Source organism: Cyprinus carpio, chromosome B2 (genome assembly GCF_018340385.1).
Source record: "Cyprinus carpio isolate SPL01 chromosome B2, ASM1834038v1, whole genome shotgun sequence".
In the NCBI taxonomy this organism is placed as follows: domain Eukaryota; kingdom Metazoa; phylum Chordata; class Actinopteri; order Cypriniformes; family Cyprinidae; genus Cyprinus; species Cyprinus carpio.
The window spans coordinates 19,616,604-19,641,759 of record NC_056598.1 but is presented as its reverse complement, the minus strand read 5'-3'; the positions used below and the strand labels follow the sequence as shown (position 1 = coordinate 19,641,759).

At 36.2% G+C, this 25,156-nt stretch overlaps 1 protein-coding gene across 1 annotated transcript in view; it reads right to left on the bottom strand.

The window, feature by feature from the left end:
• The window catches only part of LOC109056344 (astrotactin-1-like), a 228,090-nt gene that overhangs the window by 5,136 nt on the left and 197,798 nt on the right, over positions 1–25,156 (bottom strand). The window contains exons 17-19 of the mRNA XM_042719157.1: positions 14,589–14,857; positions 14,010–14,144; positions 13,751–13,901 (exon numbers count right to left, since the gene is read on the bottom strand). Of these exons, the coding sequence (XP_042575091.1) occupies positions 13,751–13,901; positions 14,010–14,144; positions 14,589–14,857 (555 nt within the window). The remainder of the gene's footprint in view (positions 1–13,750; positions 13,902–14,009; positions 14,145–14,588; positions 14,858–25,156) is intronic.

The window sequence follows — 25,156 nt, the reverse complement described above, 5'->3', positions numbered from 1 at the left end:
TGGACATTTCGACCGGAGAAGATGTCAGTGGTTTGATTTCACACAAGACGCGTGACCCAGACCGAGCTATGAGTCTCTGCCATCTAAAATCAAATAAAGAGTCCATACAGAAGTAACCTGTGGAGCTGATGTGCTTTGCCTTTCTTATTAAGAAGTGGACATGAATACTGTTTGCCCAGGTGGCCTGCATGCGTCATAGGACATGAGCACGGGGGCCTCGTGTGCCTTTCATAGCAAAGAGAAACCTCCCGTCTGTGGATGGGGAACCTTTTAAAAGTGGTGGTCACCCTGCTTGTCTTCCTGGAGGCTTCCTCTTCAAAAATACCAGGCTTCTGAGAACACGATGCCAGGATAAACTCGGAGAGGATAAGAGTGTGTGTGATTATGTGCTTGCTGTCACCAGTAAGTATTTACAGTGCTTGTGGAGTAGAGAGTCGAGGAACACATGCACTGATGTTAATGAAAAGTGACATTGTGAGGGACTGCAGCAGTTCAGGTCATATTTATCCAGTCAAGCACAGTTCCACCGACAACAAGCTCTAACATCTTTCTTTTATGTCGACAAAAAAGGTGAAATGTTGTAAAAAGTCAATAAAACTTTGATGTGTGTGGAAAATTTTGCAAGTGTGTTTTTATGAGATATAAATTGTGTATCATTTATGAACTGAGGAGCACATGATGTTTTAAGATTGTTTATGGGGGACTTCTTTGTGGTAATACTGAATGAAACAGTGGAGTAGGAAGTGTCTTGGCTGCTGTTTTCTTTACCATGTTAAATAATTGCATTTATATGGAAGCCCATTTCCGCCACAGGATAAAATAAATAAAAAGGTAATTGTGACTTTTTATCTCATAATTTGGATTTACATCTCAAAAGATTCTGCTTTGCTATTTTCTGTTTTTAGTTTCTGACATCAAATAAATAATACAAAATATAATAGTGACATCTCAGAATTGTGAGTTAACATCTTGCAATTCTGACTTTGTATCTCACAATTCTGATTATATTTCTCACCAATCTGAGTATATTTCTCACAATTCTGACTTTTTTCTTAATGTTATCACCTATCAAACTATGAGATAAAGTTACAAATACCTTTTATTGGGCTTTCAAATAATTAAATTAAATTAAATTAAATTAAATTAAATTTTAATTTAAAAATTATGTTGTAAACATTAATTATACTTATGATCTAAAAATATTTATTTTATTTTTTTGTAAAAAAAAAATAAAAATGTACATCAGAAACTCACTGTGACCTTGGCAAACACTGACAAGCCCTCTGGCAAACCTGTTGGTGTAGTTCTCAGAAAACAACACAGAAGGGGAAATTTACGACTTGAAATTTACGATTTTTCTACTGAAGATGATAAAGACAATTTCTTTAGAAAGGAATTTAAATCATGCAATAAAGGAATAGCATTATGGTGACCAAACTAACATTACCAAAAGAATTAAAGTTTAGTATCCTTACCTTGTTTTTTAAGCTTAACACTTTACCCCCGGTGTGTTTCCCCCCATTTTTTTCTTTTTCTTTTCTTGGCTCATGCTCATTCTCTCTATTTTAAGTGTTGTCATGCACTGGCATGGAAACTTCCAGTCCAGTTCCCTACAGCAACAGGTCTGCAGGAAAAAGGTTTCCAATAAATGTGCTACTTGACACTTTAACTCTCTTTGACAAATGGTGATATGAAAATAATAATAAGCTAAAAATAATAATAATAATAATAATAATAATAATAATAATAATAATAATAATAAAAATACCTATCAAGATATCCCTACCTCTTTATCAATCTAAAGCTTTGTCTGACAATCGTTACAAGTACAGGTGTCTGGCAAATACAGCTGAATTTATACTCTTTCATCATGTTCCATTTTCATGCCTCAGTCCCATTTTTTATCAGGATAGACCTGGGTTGACATGACCACACTACGATGCCTGGCTGCCCTCTGTTAAACTTTCATGGGCTTTGACCAAAAACCATCTCTGATTCTCATTACCTTGTTAAAGCATCAAGGCCCAGCCAGGTAAAGGATCCCAACCTATCCAAGAGACTTTGCGAGACATTTTGGAGGAGAATCACCCACAATGTCGAATAAATGATACACGTAAGTCCAAAGCAAATCAAAAACTTATATATGCAACATTTCATTAAAAAAGAAAACACAAACAAAAACATCTATTTGCTGAAGGGAACAGGTCTACTAAGTGAATCAAAACATGAAAATGTCAGAACATGACTTTACACAGCACACTGGAAAGCACTGAAGATGGCACCTGGCTTGCTCAAACTATCGTTTTGGCAGAAATGAACTTTTCAAATTTATAAATAGTTCAAACATGTGAAAGCACTTTGATGTGGTTCTGCATGCTTCTCTGTATCCAGAGAATAATGCATGTGGTAGGTGAATATTTATTTGGGAATACCCTGTCCTAGTATGACCTCATGTAGGGATTGGACAACATGCCAATTAAAATCTCTCTGATTTATCCGGAATTATAGTAAAATAAATGGCATGGTTAAATGTACGGAAAAACACTCAACTAACGCATATATAGATATTGGTAGTGAAAGGAAAAAAAATGCATTTTCATAAAAGATCTGGCATCATATATGTAAAAACCAGCCAACCAACAGGACGACTAAAAGATGTTGTCTTAGAGTGCATAACATTTTCAGCAGTTCAAGCCAAGACCCTTCTCTACACATCTGAGCCAAAGACAACATTCCTCAAACGACTTCTATATTCAGCCTCATAAACATCAGTACCTTGATGTAAGTATCAGATTTGTGAATTACTGAAACAAGATAAATCAACTGCGGATAAAAAGAAAACATAAACCTTGATTGAAATACACGTGTGTATGGTAAACACTGAGCCATGGTGTACAAAAATATTTATTTTGCCTATGAAATACAGAGGATTCCATTAAAAATATACAGAGGCAACAGCTGTGAATTGGATTCATGTGAGCCGCTAGTGTTTTAAGCCTAAAGCTTTTCCACAATGTTTGCCATATGTCTCCTCTAAACTGATTTGTTGCTACTTAGACACACAGACATTACTGTTTCCCTCCTGCAGTGAACCAGGAAGCTGAATGTGTATAACTTAAACCAGAGGAAAGAGAGCAAGCATAAAGAGAGAGAGAGGCAGAGACAGACAGGAAAAGAAATGAAAGAAGGAGGGAAGGACGGGAATGAAGGAAGAAGGAAAGCAAGTCATTTTCTGAGACCCTTGGCCACACATATTGAGCAAAGAAAACATTTGTCTTGGGAAGGGAAGGGAAGGGAAGGGAAGGGAAGGGAAGGGAAGGGAAGGGAAGGGAAGGGGGGACAGGGAAGGGAGGGGAGGGGAGGGGAGGGGAGGGGAGGGGAGGGGAGGGGAGGGGAGGGGAGGGGAGGGGAGGGGAGGGAAAAAAGATCTGGGGAAGTGATAAAGGAAAGAAGGAAGGATGAAAGGAAGGAAGTACAAATAAATAAATAAAGAAAGAAATAAAGAAAGAAATAAAGAAAGAAAGAAAGAAAGAAAGAAAGAAAGAAAAAGAGAGGACATAAATTTCTGATACTCTTTGCCACACATTCAGAGGGAACTTTATCTCTACCAACTCGTATAAAAAAAATACAACTACAATCTCCAAAATCAAAAAAAGAAAGAAAATAAAGCTTCTATTAGACTTAGGGAACAGCCTGAGTCTGACCACACATATAGAGGATCTTTTGTTTCTGTTGAACAGGTAAACATTTCAATTAAACAACTCCAAATCCATCACAGGAGCAGCTCCGTATCCAAAGAGCTGGAAGTTTTACCAGTTCCATTAAACAGCAACGCTCTGGTACCAAACACACATGGCAGCGCGGCAAAGTACTCCACAAACAACATCTGGCCTTCGTTGTTTACTTTGATGAACAGAGAGCGAGCGATGGATAACAAAGGTTTGTAATGTATCAATTATTGGCATTTCCTCCACAAAAATGATTAACAGACTCGATCTCCCACGTGGAACATATTGTCTTCTTCGACGAAAAGAGGATATAAAAGGTTAATTGTAGCAGAGGAAAGGTGGGTGTAAGCACTACGCAGAGATTACTTGGATGGGAGTGAAAATGAAAACTCTTTAATCTGCTTTCATTTCCGTGCAAAGAGCTTTTGATATAGACGCTACACTTGCCATCTACGTCATAGCGCTGCTAAGAGCTTAGCTGCCGCTCAGCTTCGATTAAATTGTGATACATGCTCTTTCCTACAATTTGATATACTCCCACACTTGACAGCAACCAACAGGTGATAACACTTAGCCTTCATGTGCTGTAAAGGTAAGAAAAATGCCTGGAAGACATGTTTATATACTGAACGTGACTAAAGGCCGACCACACCAAAGAAAGCCCTAAAAACTATTTCAGTGAGAAAATACAAAGAACACATTTGAAAACACAAGCTGGTTCAAAACAAAATACAACTATCAATCTTCTTTAACAGATATAAAACATATACAGTAACAATCACAACCACTAATTATAAAAACTGCATACCTGCAATACTAATCATAAAATTACAAAACTTAATCAAAGACGTAACCAAATGTTAAAAATTGTAAGTGAACCAAATGTAAGTTAGATTCTGATATTGAAAAACTAAATGACCACAAACAAATTTATAATAAAGAATAAACCTTATTTGAATACTATCACTGAATGCCGCAACTGACCAATCAGAGTCAAGTATTCCAAAAAGTCATCTAATATTAAACATTACACTACAATAAATTATTAGAGTAGAAAGCATAGGGTTAAGTTAAATGAATAGTCCACAAAAATATAATAAAAATAATAATAATAATAACAAAATTGCTCAAATTTACTCATCCTTAGGCCATCCAAGATGTATATAAGTTTGTTTCTTCATTGGTACAGATTACAAATTTAGCATTTACATCACTCGCTCACCAGTGGATCCTCTGCACTGAATAGGTGCCGTCAGAATGAGTACAGACAGCTCATAAAAACATCACAATAATCCACAAGTAATCCACATCAATCGACATCTTGCGAAACAAAAACCTGTGTTTGTAATAAATCCATCATTATTTTTAACTTTAAACCATTGCTTCTACTATATAGATAGAGTCTTCTATACATATTATTGCATTCTCCAGTCAAAAAATTAGCTTGTATGAATCAGGAGAGAAATATGCACAGATCAAGCATAGTTCATAAACAAAATATTAAATTTCTCCTAATCTGTTCTATTAAGAAATAATCTCCTTTTAAAAAAATAATCTCATCTATATCATGGATGTAATTTAATTATTATTATTATTATTATTATTATTATTTTTTTTTTTCTTTTTGGGTGAAATGTTCCTTTAAAGATGTAATAATGTACAATTTCATATTAATGACAAACAGAGGCCATATACAGTAGTTGTTGCCCGGCAGCACATATTGCCGGCCCCTAAACAAATGGACCTTTGAAATACATGGAGATTTACAGCCAAACTAATTTCCCTAATATAAAGACAAAGCCTTTCAAGGTAACAAAATATAAAAAAAAGAATGGTGGATATTTAGGCCAAAGTGGACGAAGATAAAAAAATCTTTGGCATTATTTTATCTTTGTTATTTAAAAATAAGAACAAAGACAGACATTACAACTACACATACTGTAATATACAAATAAAACAAACAGTGTTTTATTTTCAGGTAAAATAGGTGTATTTAGCAGAAGCATTCAAGAAATTGAATGAACAAATATAAAAATAAAACACAATATAAACTGATTCCTATTAAAGCAACTGTATTAAAGTTTTTGAAGAGTAGTGAGTCAAGAGTAGTGAATGATTTTTCTCTTTGTTTTGTTGTTTTATTAACAAAGGAATAGTTCACCCAAAAATAAAAATTGTCATCTGTCTGTTAATGGTCACAGTGTTTTATTTTTATACCATCATTTACTCAAAAGTTTGAAAAAAAATGAGTTTCTTTCTTCTGCTCAACATAAGAATGTGGAAAACCAAACAGTTGCTCTTCCCCAGTGACTTCCATGGTATTTTATTCCTATTATAAAATCCAATGTGGATCAGCAATTGTTTGATTACCCACATTCTTCGTTTGTGTTCAGCATAAGAAATAAATTAACACAGGTTTGGGAAAACATGTGAGTAAATAATGACAAATAAAATTTTAGGGTGAACTATCCCTTTAATGACAAGCGGCAGCATGTGTAGTACTGTCCCTTTAAGACCTGGACACATCTAATATACAGGCACGTAGCCTATCCGTTTTTTTCTCTCAACTGTTTACTTTCAGAGTCTATATGTAAACCTTGTGTGTTTTGACAGTATGAGAGCAAAAGATAACTTAGTTCAGTAATCAGGGGCTGTTTGACAGGCTTTTTAGTGCACATGCTTCGGGTGTACATGCTCAGAAAAAGCGCACGTCAGAACAGCATGCGAATGAAATGTTTAAAAGGCAAGGCTTTAAAGCAGATGCAAATAATGTACTTTTGTGATTGCGAATAGCAGTGTCTCGCTTGCACAATATATTGAGACGGAAACACCAGAACTGCAGAATGTAATTCTGATAGAATGTGTGCTGTAGGACAATACTACAATATTTCTTCTGTAAATCTGTAGATCAGCAACTGTTCATCATAAAATCATCTGCCTGGATAGAAAACTTAAGGCCCCCGAGTTCCTGTAACAGGTGGAGACAACGTTTTTATGATTTTGGACTATAATGTTATCCTCTTGGTGTTCACAGGATATTATGTCTAGCAATTTGCACAGGTACAAAATGATAACACACAGTGGAGACACAAGGGAAATTTTGAATTCAAAATCTAATTAAAACTGGGAAATAAATAGATTGTTTTAGGAGGTTTGGGGTCAGTAAGATTAAAAGATAAAGAAACATGTAATTAAAGGGATAGTTCACCCAAACTGAGGTCTTACGGGTTTGGAATGACATCAGGGTGAGTAGTTAATGACAGAATTGTCATTTTTGGGTGAACTATCCCTTTAATGCCTTTATTTTGCAAGGACTTTTCACAAACAGTGATAGAACAGATATTTCTAATGTTACAAAGAATATATGTTTCAAACAAATGCTATTCTTTTGAAATTTTGGTTTAATAAGAATAATAAGAAGACATCTTGAGCACCAAATCAGCATATTAGAATGATTTGTGAAGAATCATGTGACACTGAAGACTGGAGTAACGGAATAAACATTCTCAGACACACACATACAGTACATGTGCAAATGTAAAAGCACCCACCCAAACGAAATCAGCTTATAACAGAGTTAAATGCCTGTCCAAAAGTGTGTGCATGCACAGACACCCAGATTTGTGGGAGTATGAGTGAATCAGTGCGATCAGTGCCAGCTTCCTCAGTGCACCTGCTCAGGCTCCAGAACCTGACCCCGCTCACAGACACAGAATGAGATCATCCTCCAGGAGCCGTTCTATGGAAACATTCCTCAGGAGTGAAACTGTGTCTTCCACCTATTCGGGAAAAACACTGCCTTTATTTTTTTCAGAAGCTCTTGTTTTGCCTGCTGCTTGGAGGCGAGGTCCCTCTGCTTTACTAGGGCAAGTGTGGCACCTGGTTCTTTATGCCACCCGTGGGAGAAAGCATGTGTGTTTATGGGTAGGATGTTATGTCCCTATGACCCTCGAGTAAACCCGGCTGTTATTGTGCGATCAAAGTCCTGACATCAGTCTGGCGGGGAAAGCTGTTTGTTTTCACAGCATGCCTGGTCGGGGTGAGATGACTGAAGGCAGACTTCCCATTTACTCGGTTCACACACCATGAGATAGAAAAGCACATGCTATGATGTCACATTGTGTGCCTGATTCCAATTAAGTGTTCTATTAGCATGCAAAGCCGGCAAAGGCTCACGGTGTGTGCTATTGCTATATTATCAATGGGTTCACTCTCACTCACACACTCAGATTTCTTAAACTCCCAACATGTCCAGTAAACACTTTAAAATCCAAATCAAATCGGATTTTACAGGAATAGTTCACTCACACTGAAAATTCTGTTATTATTTGCTTAACCTCAGACAAAAGTAAAATCAGCCACAAGGTAAGATGAGCCACATCTAGTTTCTGGGCAACCATACACAAAATAAAGCACTGGACATCATTTTCAGGAAGAGACATTGTATATGTGGTGAAGGAAATCGTATGGCAAATGTGGTTCTGTCATTTATGTGCAAAACTGTGATTTTTCCCTTTCCAAGTGAACTCTGTGCATGTCCACAGTTACAATGATTTACAGAAAACTGACGTAGGTGAATTTTTAGGCACTTATGAATTTAGTTTTCGCTCTCAACTAAAAATTAAACAGTTGGGAAATTACAAAAACGCATCATAAGAAAAATCCATAACGACTGTATTCCCAGCCTTCTGTAGTCATATGAGAAACAGGTGACTATTCAAGCTGTTGTTTACTGATAATCTTGCTTTACATCATTGAGTTAAACCTGAGAACCTCAGATTCATTAACAAATCATTCTTTTGAACTGATTATTTTCAGTGAGCTGACTGATCCAGTCCATAAACTGCAAGGGAAGACTATCAGTGAATAATGATCGATATTTGACAGGGAAGATTATGAACTGGCTTTGGAAAAGTCCTAAAGATGTTTCAGAAGTGTGTTCCTTGTGTGTTCCTTGTGTGTTCCAAAGGAAACGAATAACATTTTAAAATGTTTAATTCTGTCATCATTCACTCACATTCATGTCATTCCAAACCTGTATTTCTTTCCTTATTCTATCTTCTATGAAATACAAAAGAGGATATTTTGAAGAATGTTGGTAACCCAACATTCACTGGGACACTGGGACACATTTCTCAAAATACCTTCTAAGTTTCACTGAAAAAAGTAAGTCATACAGGTTTGGAATGACAAGAGGGTGAGTAAATGATGACAGAATTTTCATTTCTTGGTGAACTTTTCCTTTGAGTCAGGCAAATGAAATAGTCATTTGTTAACAAGGACGTCCGTGCTTTGTGAGCTATTAGCACAGACATGTCAAACAAATCCTGGTAAAACATAAACAGGGTATTGTAATGACTTGCAACGTGGGTAGCAAGTTACAGCCTCTGTTTTTGTGCAGCAAATGAAGGACAGCCTTGTATGAGTTAAGAAAATCCCTCATATGTTTCCTGAAAATCGAATAAGGTTTTATAATCAGTTTTCTGACAGCCTTTGGAGTACATTCTGAACCTTCCAGTAAAGGCTGAAAAGTTGCTGGTTCTGGCCACCTTTAAATCGAAGGCTTGTAAAGATCAAGATGTTACCTCTGCAGATAAAGAGGAAAATACAGAAACACCCATAAGTATCTGGCTTGGAGTAAGACATCTACCATAATCTCCTCATCAATCTCATTTTCACAATTCCACATTTGGACTTGATATAACATGATGTTCTTTTCTGCTTTAACAGCCACAACTTGTCTAAAGTCTAACTTCAACAAGGGCAACAATAGAGGTGGAGGAGGACAGGCAATGGGCATGGCTTTAAAGTGAAAGAAGGGAATGGATGAAGATAGAGGAAAATATAACAGGCAAGCCAAAGGTTGTCACGGTGCAAACACAGTTTGGGACTTCGCACTATATTTGGTAAAAGTACCGCTAAAGTGGGAGGACATGTGTTCTGCATCAGTCTATTTTATAACGCTAATGATACAGGTGTAAGCCTGAAATAATTTACATATAAACAAGGGCGTAGCAACCATTACAACAGGGGGGAATTATCGTTATATTTCAGGAGTTTCATTTTGCTTGGCTGCAGTTCCAGAGTAGCCTGCCACATAAAACGACTTCAAGACCAAACAGAAGCATTGTCCAAAAGATTGCATTGTCAAAGCACACGCAGCCAAGTTTTCAGTTCTCTCTCTTTTACTTTCTCTATCTCTCTCCCCCACTAATATACATGTATAATACAATATTTCAAATTTAAGACGGTGTGATTTTTTACTGTTTTTAAGAAAATTTTAAACATAACATTTACAAAAATATATTTTAAGTTCACCAAAGATTTGTTTAATTAAAATATACAGTGAAATATTAATATTGTGAAATATTAATTTAGTTTAAAATAACTCCAGTCTTTATTGTCACATGATATTTCAGAAGAAATATATATAAATATATATATATATATATATATAAATACACACACACACACACACACACACACACACACACACACACACACATATATTATTATTATTATCAATACTGATAGTGGGGCATAAAATTATTTTAGACAACTTCAGGATATTTGAGATATTTTTCAGTATTTATGATGAACCAAATGTTTTATGTTTTTTCTTTGTAACACTGATAACGTAACATTGATATTTTTGATTAATTTAATTTATAGAATTCATTTATAAGAAAAAAATCTTACTAAACCCAAACCCATGCACAACAATATATATGCTTTTTTATTTATATTTGTAGGGATGTAACAATATCAAAATATTGAAAAAAATAAAATATATATATTTTTTGTACATTTTAAAGTTTCATTATTTTGTTTAATGCACATTGAGAATTCAAAATTAAGAGCTTCTTAACTAAGAAAGCTTCAAATCAGAAAGTCTAAAAACTTCAAAAGTCAGAAACATTTCTGTGAATTGAATTGTACCTAAACTTTAAAAGGGACTCAACCCTCTTTTGTGATATACTGGCTCTGTCGAAATTAAATTCACATTAGTGTTTTGGGAAAACAAACAACTTAGAATATAATAAAAATAATAACTATGACAGTAAAAGCCATATACAGTATTGTAAAACAATTGCACTGTATATTAATATTTCATAGATTTTTTTTTTTTTTTTTACACTACAGTAGGGAAATTACAATACTTTTTCCTAATTTCGACACTCAGTGGTGGAGCTGGGGCGTGGCTTGAAGGGGCTATAACGTACTGGGCAGTAATGTATAGAGACCTCGGCTTGTAACTTACTATTTTGAAAAATATAACGCATTAGATTACTCTGTTACTAAAAAAGTAATCAAATTACAGTAACGCATTACTAAGTAATGCACTGCTATAGAGTAGGTGAAAGTAAAAAAACTGAAGGAGCTTTCTAATGCTACATTAACGGCGCATATTCTCTGAGACAACGAGAGACAAAACTACTTCAACATACGCTGATAACAGTATATAACTGTCTTAAATTATTCCCTTAATATTTCTCACGTGGCCCATTTAGTGAGAAACATGAGAAAAAAAAGAAAAAAAACATATTTCGCGTTAAAAAGGTTGTTTTTGAAAATCGGTGCATGAAATAAAGCTTCTCAATTTTCATTTATGACTGCAGTGTTAATAATTTCTATTATAGGTCTATAATTCATTGTATAAATTAATAGACCTGTTAAAAAAAAAAAAAATTAAAAAAAAGAACCTTTTCAAAACATTTTCAAGCCTAAACTTTACTTATCGACAGAGACAGGAAGTTGGGGTTGAATAGGATTAGAACACGTCATGGTCTAATTCAAGCCTGCACCCTCATGGTTCACACAAAACATACCCAAATGTCATTATTATTGCATTAGTGTATATTTATTTACACTTTTAGTCTTGTAATGCCAGTATTCAGTCCCTGGCAGAGGTTCACTATTCTTTTCCGGAAAGGAGATTGGTAGCAAAAGGAAAGTGTCCTGGATTTAATGTTTCTGATATATATATATATATATATATATATATATATATATATATATATATATATATATATATATATATATATATATATATATATATATATATATATATAATATCAGATATTATATTCTGATATCTGATATAATCCAAGGTTATTTAACATATGATAATTTTTGCTTCATCCTGAAATGCTTAAATCCTAATCATTACCAGAATCAACTCTTGCTGCGGCTCTGCCCTTCACAGCTTCAAGGTGGTCTTTCTCATTGCACTTACAACACTTCACAGTTTAAGCTGTGAACAGATCAATCATTCATCGGATAAGTCTGACACATACAAAACAGTGAGCTACATGTGTGTCTTAAATCCTTATGGAGCACAGCAAGTCCAGTATCAAGACCTGCTTTCAAGGCCTTCTAAAGAACCATTGATCATCTGTGTGAAAAATCGATTTCAACTCTTTCCTAAACTGGAATTAAATCTCTGGCGCTGGTATAGAGCAAAGTAAGTACATAAGTACGAAGACCAGGGGGACCTGAGAGGTGAAAAGCACAACTTTAGAGTTGAAGGCCCTGGGCAGAAAGCATACATGTGTCTGAGGTAGGCTCCTATTTGGAATGCCAGGGCCTTTCAGGTTAAGACATATTCATTCTTCTCAGCAAACTCTGGCAGAACAATAACATGGACCTCACCCAGGTTCACACTGTCTGATAAATGATGCTTAGAATGAACATACATTCACCCTGACTGAGGTGAAAGTTTTTGATGTTCATGGAGAAATCCCATGTGATGTCCATTTTGCCCAGGATTGAGATGTGAGACTTAATATTCACCTCAAATGGTTTCATTCTTTCAAAATTACACAAATACATCACTGTCTAGAATCTAAAACAGGGTGAAAGCACAACATAGAGGGTATTTCAGATCATGTTGTGGGTTATTTCAGATTATTAATTATTTAGAGGCCAAATGGGATTTTTAACCCAGAACTTTAAAAGCAGAAAATATAGGCAATCTGTTGCAATTATCACAGGCCAGAATGAATGAACTATGAACGAATGATCAACTGTTGAGAGTAAGAGGTGGGAAGTTCACACTGAATTCAGACTAAAATGCTTCATTTTGGTCTCATCTGACTGCAATAATCCAATCCCATGACACAAATGAGCTGTTATTATGCTTTTTGGCAAACTCTAGGTGTGCTTTCACTTGTTCTTTTTTAGTAATGGCTTCTTGCGTGCTTCCCTCCCACATGACCCGGTTGAAAGGTTCACCTTTATCTGCTTTCTGCTACTGAACTATGAAACTAAATCAAAGTGATCGTTGGCTTCTCTTGTGGTTTTGTCTTGAATGATCACCCTGTTTAGGGAGTTTCTTTGGCTTCTGATTTGGCTTTCATTCCCCGATAATAGGACCAATGGTGTCAACTGAAACATCCAAACACTTGGGTAATTCTCTAAATTTACGCATTTGTTTTACTTTATCTCAGGAATGGTTTTTAATCTTAATTTTATAAGACGTCCCTCAGATTTACAACCCTTAACTGCAGGGTTCTTCTCAATAAATTGTGGTGGCTATTTTAATTCACAGGTAGAGTTAAATTTTAAGGCAACTATGTGGGGGATTTCACTGCACAATCAAAGCTTCTGCATCAGAAGAACAGAATATCTTTATTGCATTGTTTCATTATTTCAATATAAAATATAGCCATATTATCTCATTTTATGGTTCAGACTTAGTTCTGGCAAATTCAATTAAAATTAATTTAGATTTCATATATTCATGAGCAGTCAGTTGCCATTATCACAAAATAAACTCTGGCAGGATGATCAGGAGCCCAGCGTGAGGCAGAGGGATCTTGTATCACCCTGAAGGAGTTTCATTTGTGATAATGACTGTCTGAATGTACATTATCCCGCTTATTACACAGCTGCTTCCCAAATAAATGGCCATTAAGTAGTGTTTCTCTTTTTTAGCCTTTAAGACATCAAAGGCAGGGAGTTATATGTGGATTTTATTTATCTCAAATGGTTTGTATAAGCTCATATCATAATTTACCTACCTGTCTCAACTTTAGAGTGATCAGTCCGCTCTGTCACCTTCTCTTGACTGATGAGGTAATCAACAATTCTCACTCCGATTGGTGGCTCTGCATGATTCCATTCTATGATGACCAATGAACTGCTGGGCTCATACGAATGGGACAGCTTGAGTTACAAGAGTATAAAATCAACATAGACCATTTATGACTAAATGTTTGACCAAGATATGAACGTCTACTTTAAAACCTCACTTCAGAAATTGTAAATTTCCTGAACTCACATAGGTTGAGGTAGAGGAGCACAGGTTGGGAGTCCATCTATGCCAAAGGCATTGGAGTCACATCGACACCAGTCATCAATAACATCACCTTTAGCAGAGCACCACAGTACACTCATCATGGCCACCTGCAGAGCCTACATGAAAAGACAAAGATGCAGAGCATGTCATATGAATACTAATATGAATTATAAACAGCCATTGTAAGATTCACAGTTATATACCACTGTTATTACACTCAATATGGTTTACAGTATACGTGAGGAAATGTCCTCTACCACCACTAGAGTCCAGCATCTACCTGGATGATGTATATTTGTACAGACCACTAAATTTTTTTGGAGATTAGGATTATAACAGAAAAAGGAAATAAATAAATAAATAAATAAATAAATAAATAAATAATAATATTAAATCATTATAATTAAAATGCCTTTTGAAATATAACTTTAAATAAATTAATTTAAATAAAAACTGTTGTAATTATATTTTTTCAAGTAATCATATTTAATTAATTTAATTAAAATTTAAAGAAACTAACTTTAAATAGATGAGAGTATAACATTATGAGTCATAGATACCTGGTAGGTCTCATTGCTGTTGACCAGCTCGTAGATTGGCGTGGCTTTAGTGATGTTGAGCAGCACAGGTTCTGCAGGACGTGCAGGCCCAGGGCTCATGTGGCAGAGGTGGCAGGACAGAGGGCACTGGCCCTGGCTGCTGCAGTCCATGCGCACCCCCGCCGCCATGCGCTTGGCACCCGAGTCCAGCAGGCTGGCAATGTATGCTGGGTAAGTAAGTGTGCGTGGTTCTTTGTCCCGCTCCTCCGATTCATCTGATGGAGAGTTTCCTGAAAAACAGAATTCAACATGATTTAGCTTTAAAAATGATAGTAAGAACCATTCAGTCTTTAGAAAAGGGCTGTTTAATTGATTACATTTCAGTTATGATTAATGGTTGACAAATATGATTATAACACATGATATGATTATAAATATGAAAATATGAAATTATTATAAAATATTACAAAAATAATTGTAACTTTTAAGTATGAATATTATTATAGTAATATAACTAATACATATTCATTTATTTATTAATAAATAATATTATTATTAATAATACATTAATTAATAATGGCATTATAAAAGTGTCAATTTAGGAAGATCAATTTAAAAATTAAATATATATATAAATAATATATAAATAATTAAATAAAATAAATATGCTTATTAATAGGAATGGGCCAATTGCCGGTTTCAAGGTATACCGCAATTTGAAAATTTCACGGTTTCAAAATGACTAATATTTTCCATTATACCGTTCCTACGGTATGCACTGTTTTTTATGTCTCCTCAAAGACTGAAAGTGTCGTAATCCCTCAGGTTGAGTGCAGTGTAGAGAGTAACATGACCCCCTTCAGTCACATGTGTGTAGGATGGCCAAACTTAAAGGGATAGTTCACCCAAAAATAAAAAATAGGCCATAAATCACTCACTCCAAGTCATCCTAGGTGTATATGACTTTCTTCTTTCAGACAAATCCAGACAGAGTTTTATTAAACATTGTCCTTGATCTTTCAAGCTGTTTAATGCCACTCAGCGGTGTTGCAGTGCTTCAGTCCAAAAGAAATTAAATAAAAAGCACCCATCCATTAAAAAACGTGTCTCACATGGCTCCGGGGGGTGAAAAAAAGGCCTCCTGTAATGAATCGATGCGTTTTTGTAAGAAAAATATCCATATTCAAAATGTAATAATCACTTTAATGTATCTTGTGCCAACAGTTGTACACGGAAGCAGCTCTGGGCTGATGACATATGAGGTCAGCGTTTAGAAGTTGGTCAGTTATAAACTTGAATGTTTTGAAGCCTTGAAAGTTTGTTAAAACTGGGATTCGCTTGTAAATGGTAAACAACAAAAACACCTCCTGTTGTTTCAGTCAGAGTCAAATATAGAACGTGCTGTTTATACTGTTTTTTTTTTTTTTCAATACATACTTTTACCCATAGGCGCTTACCCAGATATGGGCTATTAACCAAGTTATAGCTCGGTGTGTATCCATAAACTCTATGTCCATTATAGAAGCTGTCAAAATGCTTTATGTAAATTTCTTGTGATTAAGCTCCTTTTTTGTAACTGATCTGGAGAAATGTGAATTATTCTATGGATTTTAACTAATCGTGAGGCTAAGTAAGAATGTCAAAATGTTTTAAATTATTTATGGATAACTAAATATAAAAAAGTAGGCTATGCTTTTCTAGCCAATCGTAATTTAAAGCTTAATATTTTTATTAGAAGCTGTAAATATGATTTATAGATTTTTTTTGTGTCTGTGTTCGTCTTGTGTCCTTGTTTGTAATTTGTGCCTTGTGTTGTCCATTTTTGTAACTGAAGACCTGGAGCAATATAATATTTATTCTATTTTAGTTAATTGTTAAGTGAGAATATTATGTTTAAGTCATTACTTGTTCATAGAGATTCATTTTAAAAATGAAAAGGTGTGCTTCTAACCAAGGCGAACACGCTGAGCGTTCATAATATTTTTATTAGGCCGAATGTTGAATATGTCGGTATGTTTTATGTGCATTTATTGTGTCTATAGCTCCATTTCTGTAACTGTGGAACTGAAAATAAATAAAAGGCTTAAATTTGTCATGCCAATCGTAAATTAACACGTGTGCAATATTTACAGAATACAATATTTACAGAAGCTGTCAATAATGAATTACTAATGAATTTCTTGTGTTTATAGCATACTCCATTGTAACTTAAGATCCTGAGCACGATGAATCACTCATTGTGAGTTTGATAAACTGTTTTTAGTTATAATGCTTTTGGCAATTAAAAATTAAAAACAAGTTAAAATGGCTAAATCTTCTATACATATTTTTTGTTCTTCATTTTCTTTCATGACATACTCCAATTCGTGTAAAAACACTAGAAATTGTTGTTCTGTGCATTTTTTGTACGTTTTGTGTGAAATCATATTTATTTTGTTCATCAAAAGTGTGCTGTCACTTTAATTGAGCGTGAGCGGCGCAGCAAAAATAGACCTGGTGCCAAAACCATCGCTGCAGTGCTGCTCACGCTACGCTCCTGCTTGATGCTCACACGCTTCTCCTGCTGCCGGTGTGAATGCACTCATTGATTAACATGCACACCGAAAAAAATATGCGCTCCAAGACAATTTTAATATAATTCCGACTGGATTCGTCTGAAAGAAGAAAGTCATATACACCTAGGATGCCTTGAGGATAAGCAATTTATGGGCTTATTTTCTTTTTTGGGTGAACTAACCCTTTAAGCAGCTGCCCCTGGAACTTACGTGATCGGCAACTGGCCGTTTTTTGTCTTATTGCAACTCGCCTCTGTTCTGGACTTGCATAAACTGTGATGCAATGTAAAAAATTTCCAAAATGTAATTTATGTGAAAATATGAAGTCTGTAAATGCTCGTTAACACAGGCCAGAGATGCTGAAGACGGATGCACAGAGAAAAATACTGTAGCAGGCAGATCACTCACTGTTCATAATGCACAAAATATTAGAAGAAAATCCTCAATATTGATTTGGGGGTTTATATGAATGTGTTTCTGAGGGGAACTGACTGTCTTCAGAAACGTTTACGTGGTATATTCTTTTCATCTCGTCTCTGTATAGATTTGAATCAAAATCAGAAAGAGCTTTATTGCCAAGTATGCTTGCGCATACAAGGGATTTGTTTTAAGTGACATAAGCTTCCAGTACACAGAGACAACAACACAGAGACAAATATATATACAAGAAACTGTTCTTGTGCCTGACTGTCTTGGTATTTGTGGCTCTGGAGCGCCGGCCAGATGGCAAAAGTTCAAAGATGGGGTAACTTGGATGTGAGGGATCCAGGGTAATTTTCTGAGCCCTTTTCCTTACTCTAGAGGTATACAGTTCTTGAAGGGTGGGCAGGGGAGCTCCAATGATCCTTTCAGCAGTCCGAACCGTTCTCTGTAGTCTTCTGATGTCTGATTTTGTAGCTGAACCAAACCAGACAGTTATTGAAGTGCACAAGACAGAGCTAAGTAGAACTGTTTCAGCAGCTCCTATGGCAGGTTATACTTCCTCAGCTGGAGAAGGATGTACAACCTTTGTTGGGCCTTTTTGACAATGGAGTCAATGCGATTGTCCCACTTCAGGTCCTGAGAGATGGTGGTTCCCAGGAATCTGAATGACTCCACTGCAGCCACAGTGCTGTCTATAATGGTGAGTGGGGGGAGTGCAGGGTGGTTTCTCCTGAAGTCCACTATCATCTCCACTGTTTTAAGAGTGTTCAGCTCCAGGTTGTTAAGACTGCACCAGACAGCCAGCTGCTCAACCTCTTGTCTGTAAGCAGACTCGTCACCGTCCTGGATGAGACCGATGACCGTAGTGTTGTCTGCAAACTTCAGGAGCTTGACAAAGGGGTCGTTTGAGGTGCCATCGTTGGTGTAAAGGGAGAAGAGCAGTGGGGAGAGAACACATCCCTGAGGGGCACCAGTGTTGGTGGAGCAGCTGTTGGACATGAATTTCCCCAGTCTCACTAGCTGTTTCCTATCTGTCAGAAAGCTGATGATCCACTGATAGATAGAGCTAGGAATAGAGAGCTGGGTCAGTTTGGTCTGGAGGGCTGTTGGGATGATGGTGTTGAAAGCCGAACTAAAGTCCACAAACAGGATCCTCACATAAGTCCCTGTTTTGTCCAGTTGTTGCAGGATGAAGTGCAATCCCATGTTGACTGCATCATCCATGGACCTGTTTGCTCGGTAAGCAAACTGCAGGGGGTCCAGTAAGGGTCCAGTGATGTCCTTTAGATAAGCCAGAACCAGTTTTTCAATCGACTTCATGATGACAGATGTTAGAGCCACAGGTCTGTAGTCGTTAAGTCCTGTTATCTTGGGTTTCTTTGGAACGGGGATGATGGTGGAGCGTTTGAAGCAGGAAGGCACTTCACACAACTCCAGAGATCTGTTGAAGATCTGTAAAAAGATGGGGGCCAGCTGGTCAGCACAGGTTTTCAGACAGGCTGGTGTAACGCCATCTGGGCCTGGTGCTTTTCTTCTTTTGTTCTTCCTGAAGACCTGGCGCACATCATCCTCACTGATTTGAGGTCCAGGAGGGGGGGAGAGGGGGAGAGGGGGATTGCAGGAGGTGTTAACGGTTGTGTAGGGAGATGGTCAGAATGGGTGTGGGGGGTTTCAAATCTACAATAAAACTCATTCAGGTCCTTAACAAGTTGTTGATTTGCCTCAGTGCAGGGGGATGGTGTCTTGTAGTTTGTGATGGCTCTATATTTCAGTATTTCAGCGCAGCACTGCTTTGTTTACAGTGGGAACCAAGGAACTGCTGAATCTGGTGTTGCAGAAGCGCCTCCTGGTGTCAGAGAGTGAACATGCATCTCATTCAGAGCTTCTGCTGTTTGTTTCGTTCAGGCATGTAGTATAATTTCACAAAGCTAGTCAGAACATTCTGTTTTTGCTTCAAATTGGGTTATTATTAAATCAAATTATGTATATGAAATTATATAACTAAATGATATGAAATAATATAAATTATATGTATATGAATTATATAACTTAAATTAAATAACTGTAATTACAGATTTAAGTTAAATAAAGATGTCAGTCTTTATTTTTCTTCATTTTAGGAAACGAATCAAAGAAAAAATAAACAAATTCTACTGTTCCTAATATTCTGTATGTTGATCAAAAACAAAATATATTGTGTTCAGCTTTGTCATTTAAAAATAACAAATTTTTGAGCTGTAATGACAATACCGTGACCGTGAAACCATGATATTTTTGCTTAAGGCTATCATACTGTCAAAATCCCATGCCTAACTGCACGTCAATATTTGTTCTATCAGCTCTATTTTAGACACTATATCATCATTTGAGTCTAAAATGAAAGTGTATCGAGTAAAGCTTTGCTTCTATTTTAAGCCCATCCCAAAAGTATATGGACTCACAGTTGCTTACTCTGCAGACCTCCACACATACAAAAGCAATCAGCAAGCTCAACAGCCAATTAGGGAATACCCTTTCACTGCAGCACACTTTAATAAAAGACACACACACCTGAGGTTTTAAAGACACACACACACACACACACACACACACACACACACACAAATAACAAACCACACAGAGATTTTATGAGCCTATAGTGTGAGAAGAAAATGCAGTGTGAGAAGCCATTATTCCTTCAGCCTTTCGCAATATCAGATAGGCCACGTTTAGCCAAATAGTTTGCATAAGAGACACATGAGGAAATGAAAATGCAACACCCCATAGTACACTTAATAATGAAGCAACAAAAGCCCTGCTGCAAACTGCAAACATATCAATCAGCCCAACCAAACTGAGTTTTGGTTTCATTTCAGTGAGATTCTTATTTAATTAAATGTTTTTTTTTTTTTTTTTTTTTTTTTTTTTTTCATTTGGGGAGAATCAGAGCAGTTCTTTCTTTGTTATTCAATATCTAAACAGGCTCTGGTCTGCAGGAAAAGTGCAATAGGTCATGCAGATGACTTTTTGGGAAGTGATGGGTGTAAACAGTCTCTCAAGCCATCCTACCCACTCTTGAGCTCTTTACAAAACATAACGCTTTCTTAATTACTCATAGGATTCTAAATAATCTAAATTGTATCTTCCATTGTATTCCCTTGAAGAAAAAAACTGTAAATGTGACAGAAATCACAAAGCTCTTAAAAATGGCCCCTTAAAGTTAATGAATTAAAAGGCCTGTAAATTGCACATTTTGGATGCCAATCAAAAAGCTTCAGCACCTCAGACATACTAATGTGTTAAAAGTGTTTCATCAAATTCTATGCCAGCTGTAGATTAAGAAGGCATTACCAATATTATGCTTAGCTGGTGCTTTAATTAGACAATAGTGAGAGAATGAAAAAGGAAGAAGAAGTGGGGAAGAAGAAATAAGGAAGGCTGAAGAGAAAAACAGTTGGAGAGCTGCGCACTCTACAGTGTGCCAATTTGATTTGACATATTTTCTCTACAGCTCTGGGTTTTGACAGTTATGAAACTGGCATGATGCATTGCAGGCCAAATTAAAACAGGAGAGTGAAGGAAAACATCTCATTAGATAACTTTCATTTACGCAGTTGATTTGCATGAAAACGCACAGAAAATCTTGTCATCTGTAGTGTCTCTTTAAGCTCAGAGCTCTTCTCGGTAAAGAAAAAGCCTTTAGTATTCTCAGTGGTTTGAAGAATTGCCATTTATGACTGCATGCAAATTGTCAGCTGTGACAAAGGTGAGCATTCGGGAAATTCCATCCTACAAGCATTATTTTAATCACCACCAACTATAGATATTCCCTAAAATAAAACCTGTGCCTAACAGAAGAAACACTAGATGGCACTAGAGCTCTAGGAGAGGAAGGCAACGAAAGGGAGGGGGTGACCTAACAAATTGCATTATCATGTCTGCACAGATCCGAAAACACAAGCTGCACGATAAAGTACAAAGATAATGAACATTGCTTCCCCTTTTCTCATGTTTTTGACAAGTATGAAAAAGGATGAAACATCAAAATGGAAAGTCATGCATTGCTCTGCTTGTATCCAAAATCCAAGGAGCTTTCAGTCAATAATCAGGACGTTTAAGCACCCCAGTCAAGCAATTTAAACGTGTTGGAATGCGTCTAGGCTCAGGATGTATTTGAACGCTTTAGCAAAGCTTGACAAGCTAATCTCACAAGAAAAATGTTGCATGATGATTATCATACAATCCTTATTTAAGCACCTGCTTTGTTCGCAGTGCATGTGGATTGAGTTTTAAACATCCAATCACAGGGCGCTCAATCCTAGTCCACAATAACATGTAAATAATAATAATAATAATAATAATAATACATTTTATTTAAAGGTGCCTTTCAGGGCACTCAAGGACACCGTACAGTTGAGTGCCCACATAGCAAACGGACTTGGCCCAAATGTGGCCTCAAGCTGGCACTGCTGGCCTCCTGTCGGCAATGGCATGTACCCTTTCAGCCAGAGCTGGGCCATGTGTGGCAATGACGGCAGGGCGGGAATCCGGCAAACAATATGAGGGCCGATTGTTGGTGGGAGGAGTGTGGCCCAGATCAGTCAGGTGATATGTGGCCCCAAATCAGGCTATGATCTGGCAGCTTATTATGTGACCCATGATAAACAAGATGCATGATAATGGTTAAATGATCACATACATTTTTAACGAAATGTAGTATTGTTAATATGTAGTCTTTGAAATGGCAAGTCAAAACAGAATGAAACATTATAATTTCAAAATTAAGCAAATTAGTCAAGTGCATTAAACTGCACTTAATTAAAATTTTATTAAATTTTATATTATTATTCTTGGTACAAATAATCTTAGAATCTTTACATAAAAAGAGAGAGAGAGAGCGAGAGAGAGAGAGAAAGAGTGAGAGAGAGATCATTTAACCATCATGTAATAATTATTTGGTTTACCATGAGGCACATCATTATTAATATGCTGTCATGCACAAGCATTAAATAAAATGATCATGAAAGTATTTTATTTTTTATTTAAATCCTCTGTATCCATGTGATGATTGGTGTGAGGAACAGAACAGATCCAAATTCAAACCGCATTCATCGGCGATATGTATCTCCTTCCTCTGTAGCTATAGTAACAATTGAAAAATGTGCCGTTAATAAGTTTTACAACAAGTTTTACGGCAGCGATATCAAACGCTCATTGGCTCTCGCCGGTTTCGTCATAGATTGCGACATGCCGTGTTTCCGGTGATGCGTGTTTTGAATGAGAAACACGCGCCTTAACAGAGTTGATCGGGATAGTATTTTCAGCGTTTAACAATTTAGATTATTCCCTGCTCCTCGCACTACTATTATATTCTGCCAGAGAGGACTGCAACTGCAATGTATCGTCATTTGGACTACTGTGGTACTGCTCTTTGACACACCTGTAATAAATTATTATGATTAAGTTACATGTGTCTATCTGTTACGTTTCTCGTATAGAATGCATTCTTTATATACTCACTCTTTATTCGTTGATTTGTTCTTTATAAAAATAAATAGAAAAATCAATGCAAAATGTTTTTTTTTTTTCTTTTTTTTTTTTTTTTTTAATTTTTTTTCTTTTTAATTGTTTTTTTTTTTTTTTTTTTTTTTTTTTTTTTTTTTTTTTTTTTTTTTTTTTTTTTTTTTTTTTTTTTTTTTTTTTTTCACAGTTACATGATGTGTGAGTTTTAAGTCTGATTTTCTATTCAGTTTAATGTACTTTATTGGCATAGTTTGTGTGTACATTAATGTACAGATGTGGGCCGGATCTGGGCCAACACTATGTTGCTGTCTGGTTTACCAAAGCATGTCACAAAATGAATAATTGTGATTATAGTAATATACAAGGCAATAATCTGAAATATTAAGATTCTGTATTCCCAGACAGCAATATAGTGTTGGTCCAGATCTGGCCCACATGAAATCCAACAAACTGCTTGCTGTGTGGGTTGGGTCTGGGCTATATAAGGCTCAGGTGTGGCTCAGATTTGGAGATTCTGGTTTACTTAAGGCTGAGAATTGGCACCAATAATAAAACCTGTTTTGGCCCAGTTCAGGGACAGTTCAGGGTGATTAACTGGCTGAGATTCGGCCAGGTTATGGCCCATGTGTGGCCCTTGTCTGTAATCCAGTTCTGGGCCACTTCAGGGCCGTCATTCTTTGCGGCACTTGGGCCGAGGGAAAAGTGATTGTGTGGCCCGGATCTGGGCCAGAAGACATTTGCTATGTGGGTGGTGATGATAAAATCAAGACAACAATACACCAAACAACAATTATTGACATTAAATAGTTTAAAATTGATCAGAGAAAGCTAATTTAAACGTGAGTTTTAAGACATGATTTAAAAGTAGTCACTTTCTCGTATAGATTGTGGAAGAGAATTCCAGAGATTAGGAGCAGCACAACTAAATGCCCTGGACCCCATAGTGGCTAAACGAACAGAAGGTACAACAAGGGAAACAGATGAAGAAGATCTAAGAGTACGCTTCGGGATGTAAATATGAAGCAAATCAGAGAGATATTGTGGTGCACAATTATGAAGAGCTTTAAAAGTGAGAAGTAAAATCTTATAATCTACTCAATATTTAACAGGAAGCCAGTGAAGATGGTAGAGAACTGGAGTGATATGCTCAATGGAATTCCAGCCAGTCTCTTTCCATCTCACTTCTCTCGCCTCTCTGACCAGCCTTTCAATCTTTCTTGTGTTCGTTTTCTTCAAATGGTTTAGGCATGCAGCTGCTGGTCTTAACTGACATGCCCCTCTGTCTCTTAATAAAAGCTGCCGGTGTGTTACAGGTGAGAGTGACTGGGTTTATTCACCTGTGATTGGGCCTGCCTGCAGACACAAAGAGCAGTGACATCTTGTTTGTGAGGTGCGAGGGCTAAACTAATTCATCTGTTGGCACGGCGTTGCTGGTAATGCTCCCCGGGACATCGCTCTGCAATCCGACCTGAACTGCCAGGTTGAGGGGCTTGAATCTTAAGCAATTTTGCAACGGATTCTAAAATGCTTTGCACAGAACCGGCTGATGGCTTTATTTTTATTCTCAAACCAGAACGACAAGGCTTATATCTAAGCCATATTCCACGGTAATTGTCACAATGTGCTGTACAGGACACTGTTTTGAGCTGTAATTGCATGCAACTAGAAGGAGACACTGACAGGCAACAATTTAGAGATTTGTTATTAGTGTTTTTTTTTTTTTTTTTTTTTTTTTTTTGAAAACCAGGTGAGAATGACACACAATCACATCAAAGCAGGTGGTGATTGCACAAATATTTGTTAATGGGAACTAAGTACCAGGAATGTAATTTGTACTGTGCACTATACATAAACATATTTTTTGCAGTGTAGTTTATAAATATATATATATATGTGTGTGTGTGTGTGTGTGTGTGTGTGTATATATATATATATATATATATATATATATAAAACCATGACAAAAAAACCAGTCATGAGTGTCATTTATTTTTTTTTTTTTTTTTTTTTATTGAGATTTATACATCACCTGCAAGCTGAATAAATAAGTTAAGGATAGGACAAGATTTGGCTAATATGGAAATATTTGAAAATCATAAATATAAAAAT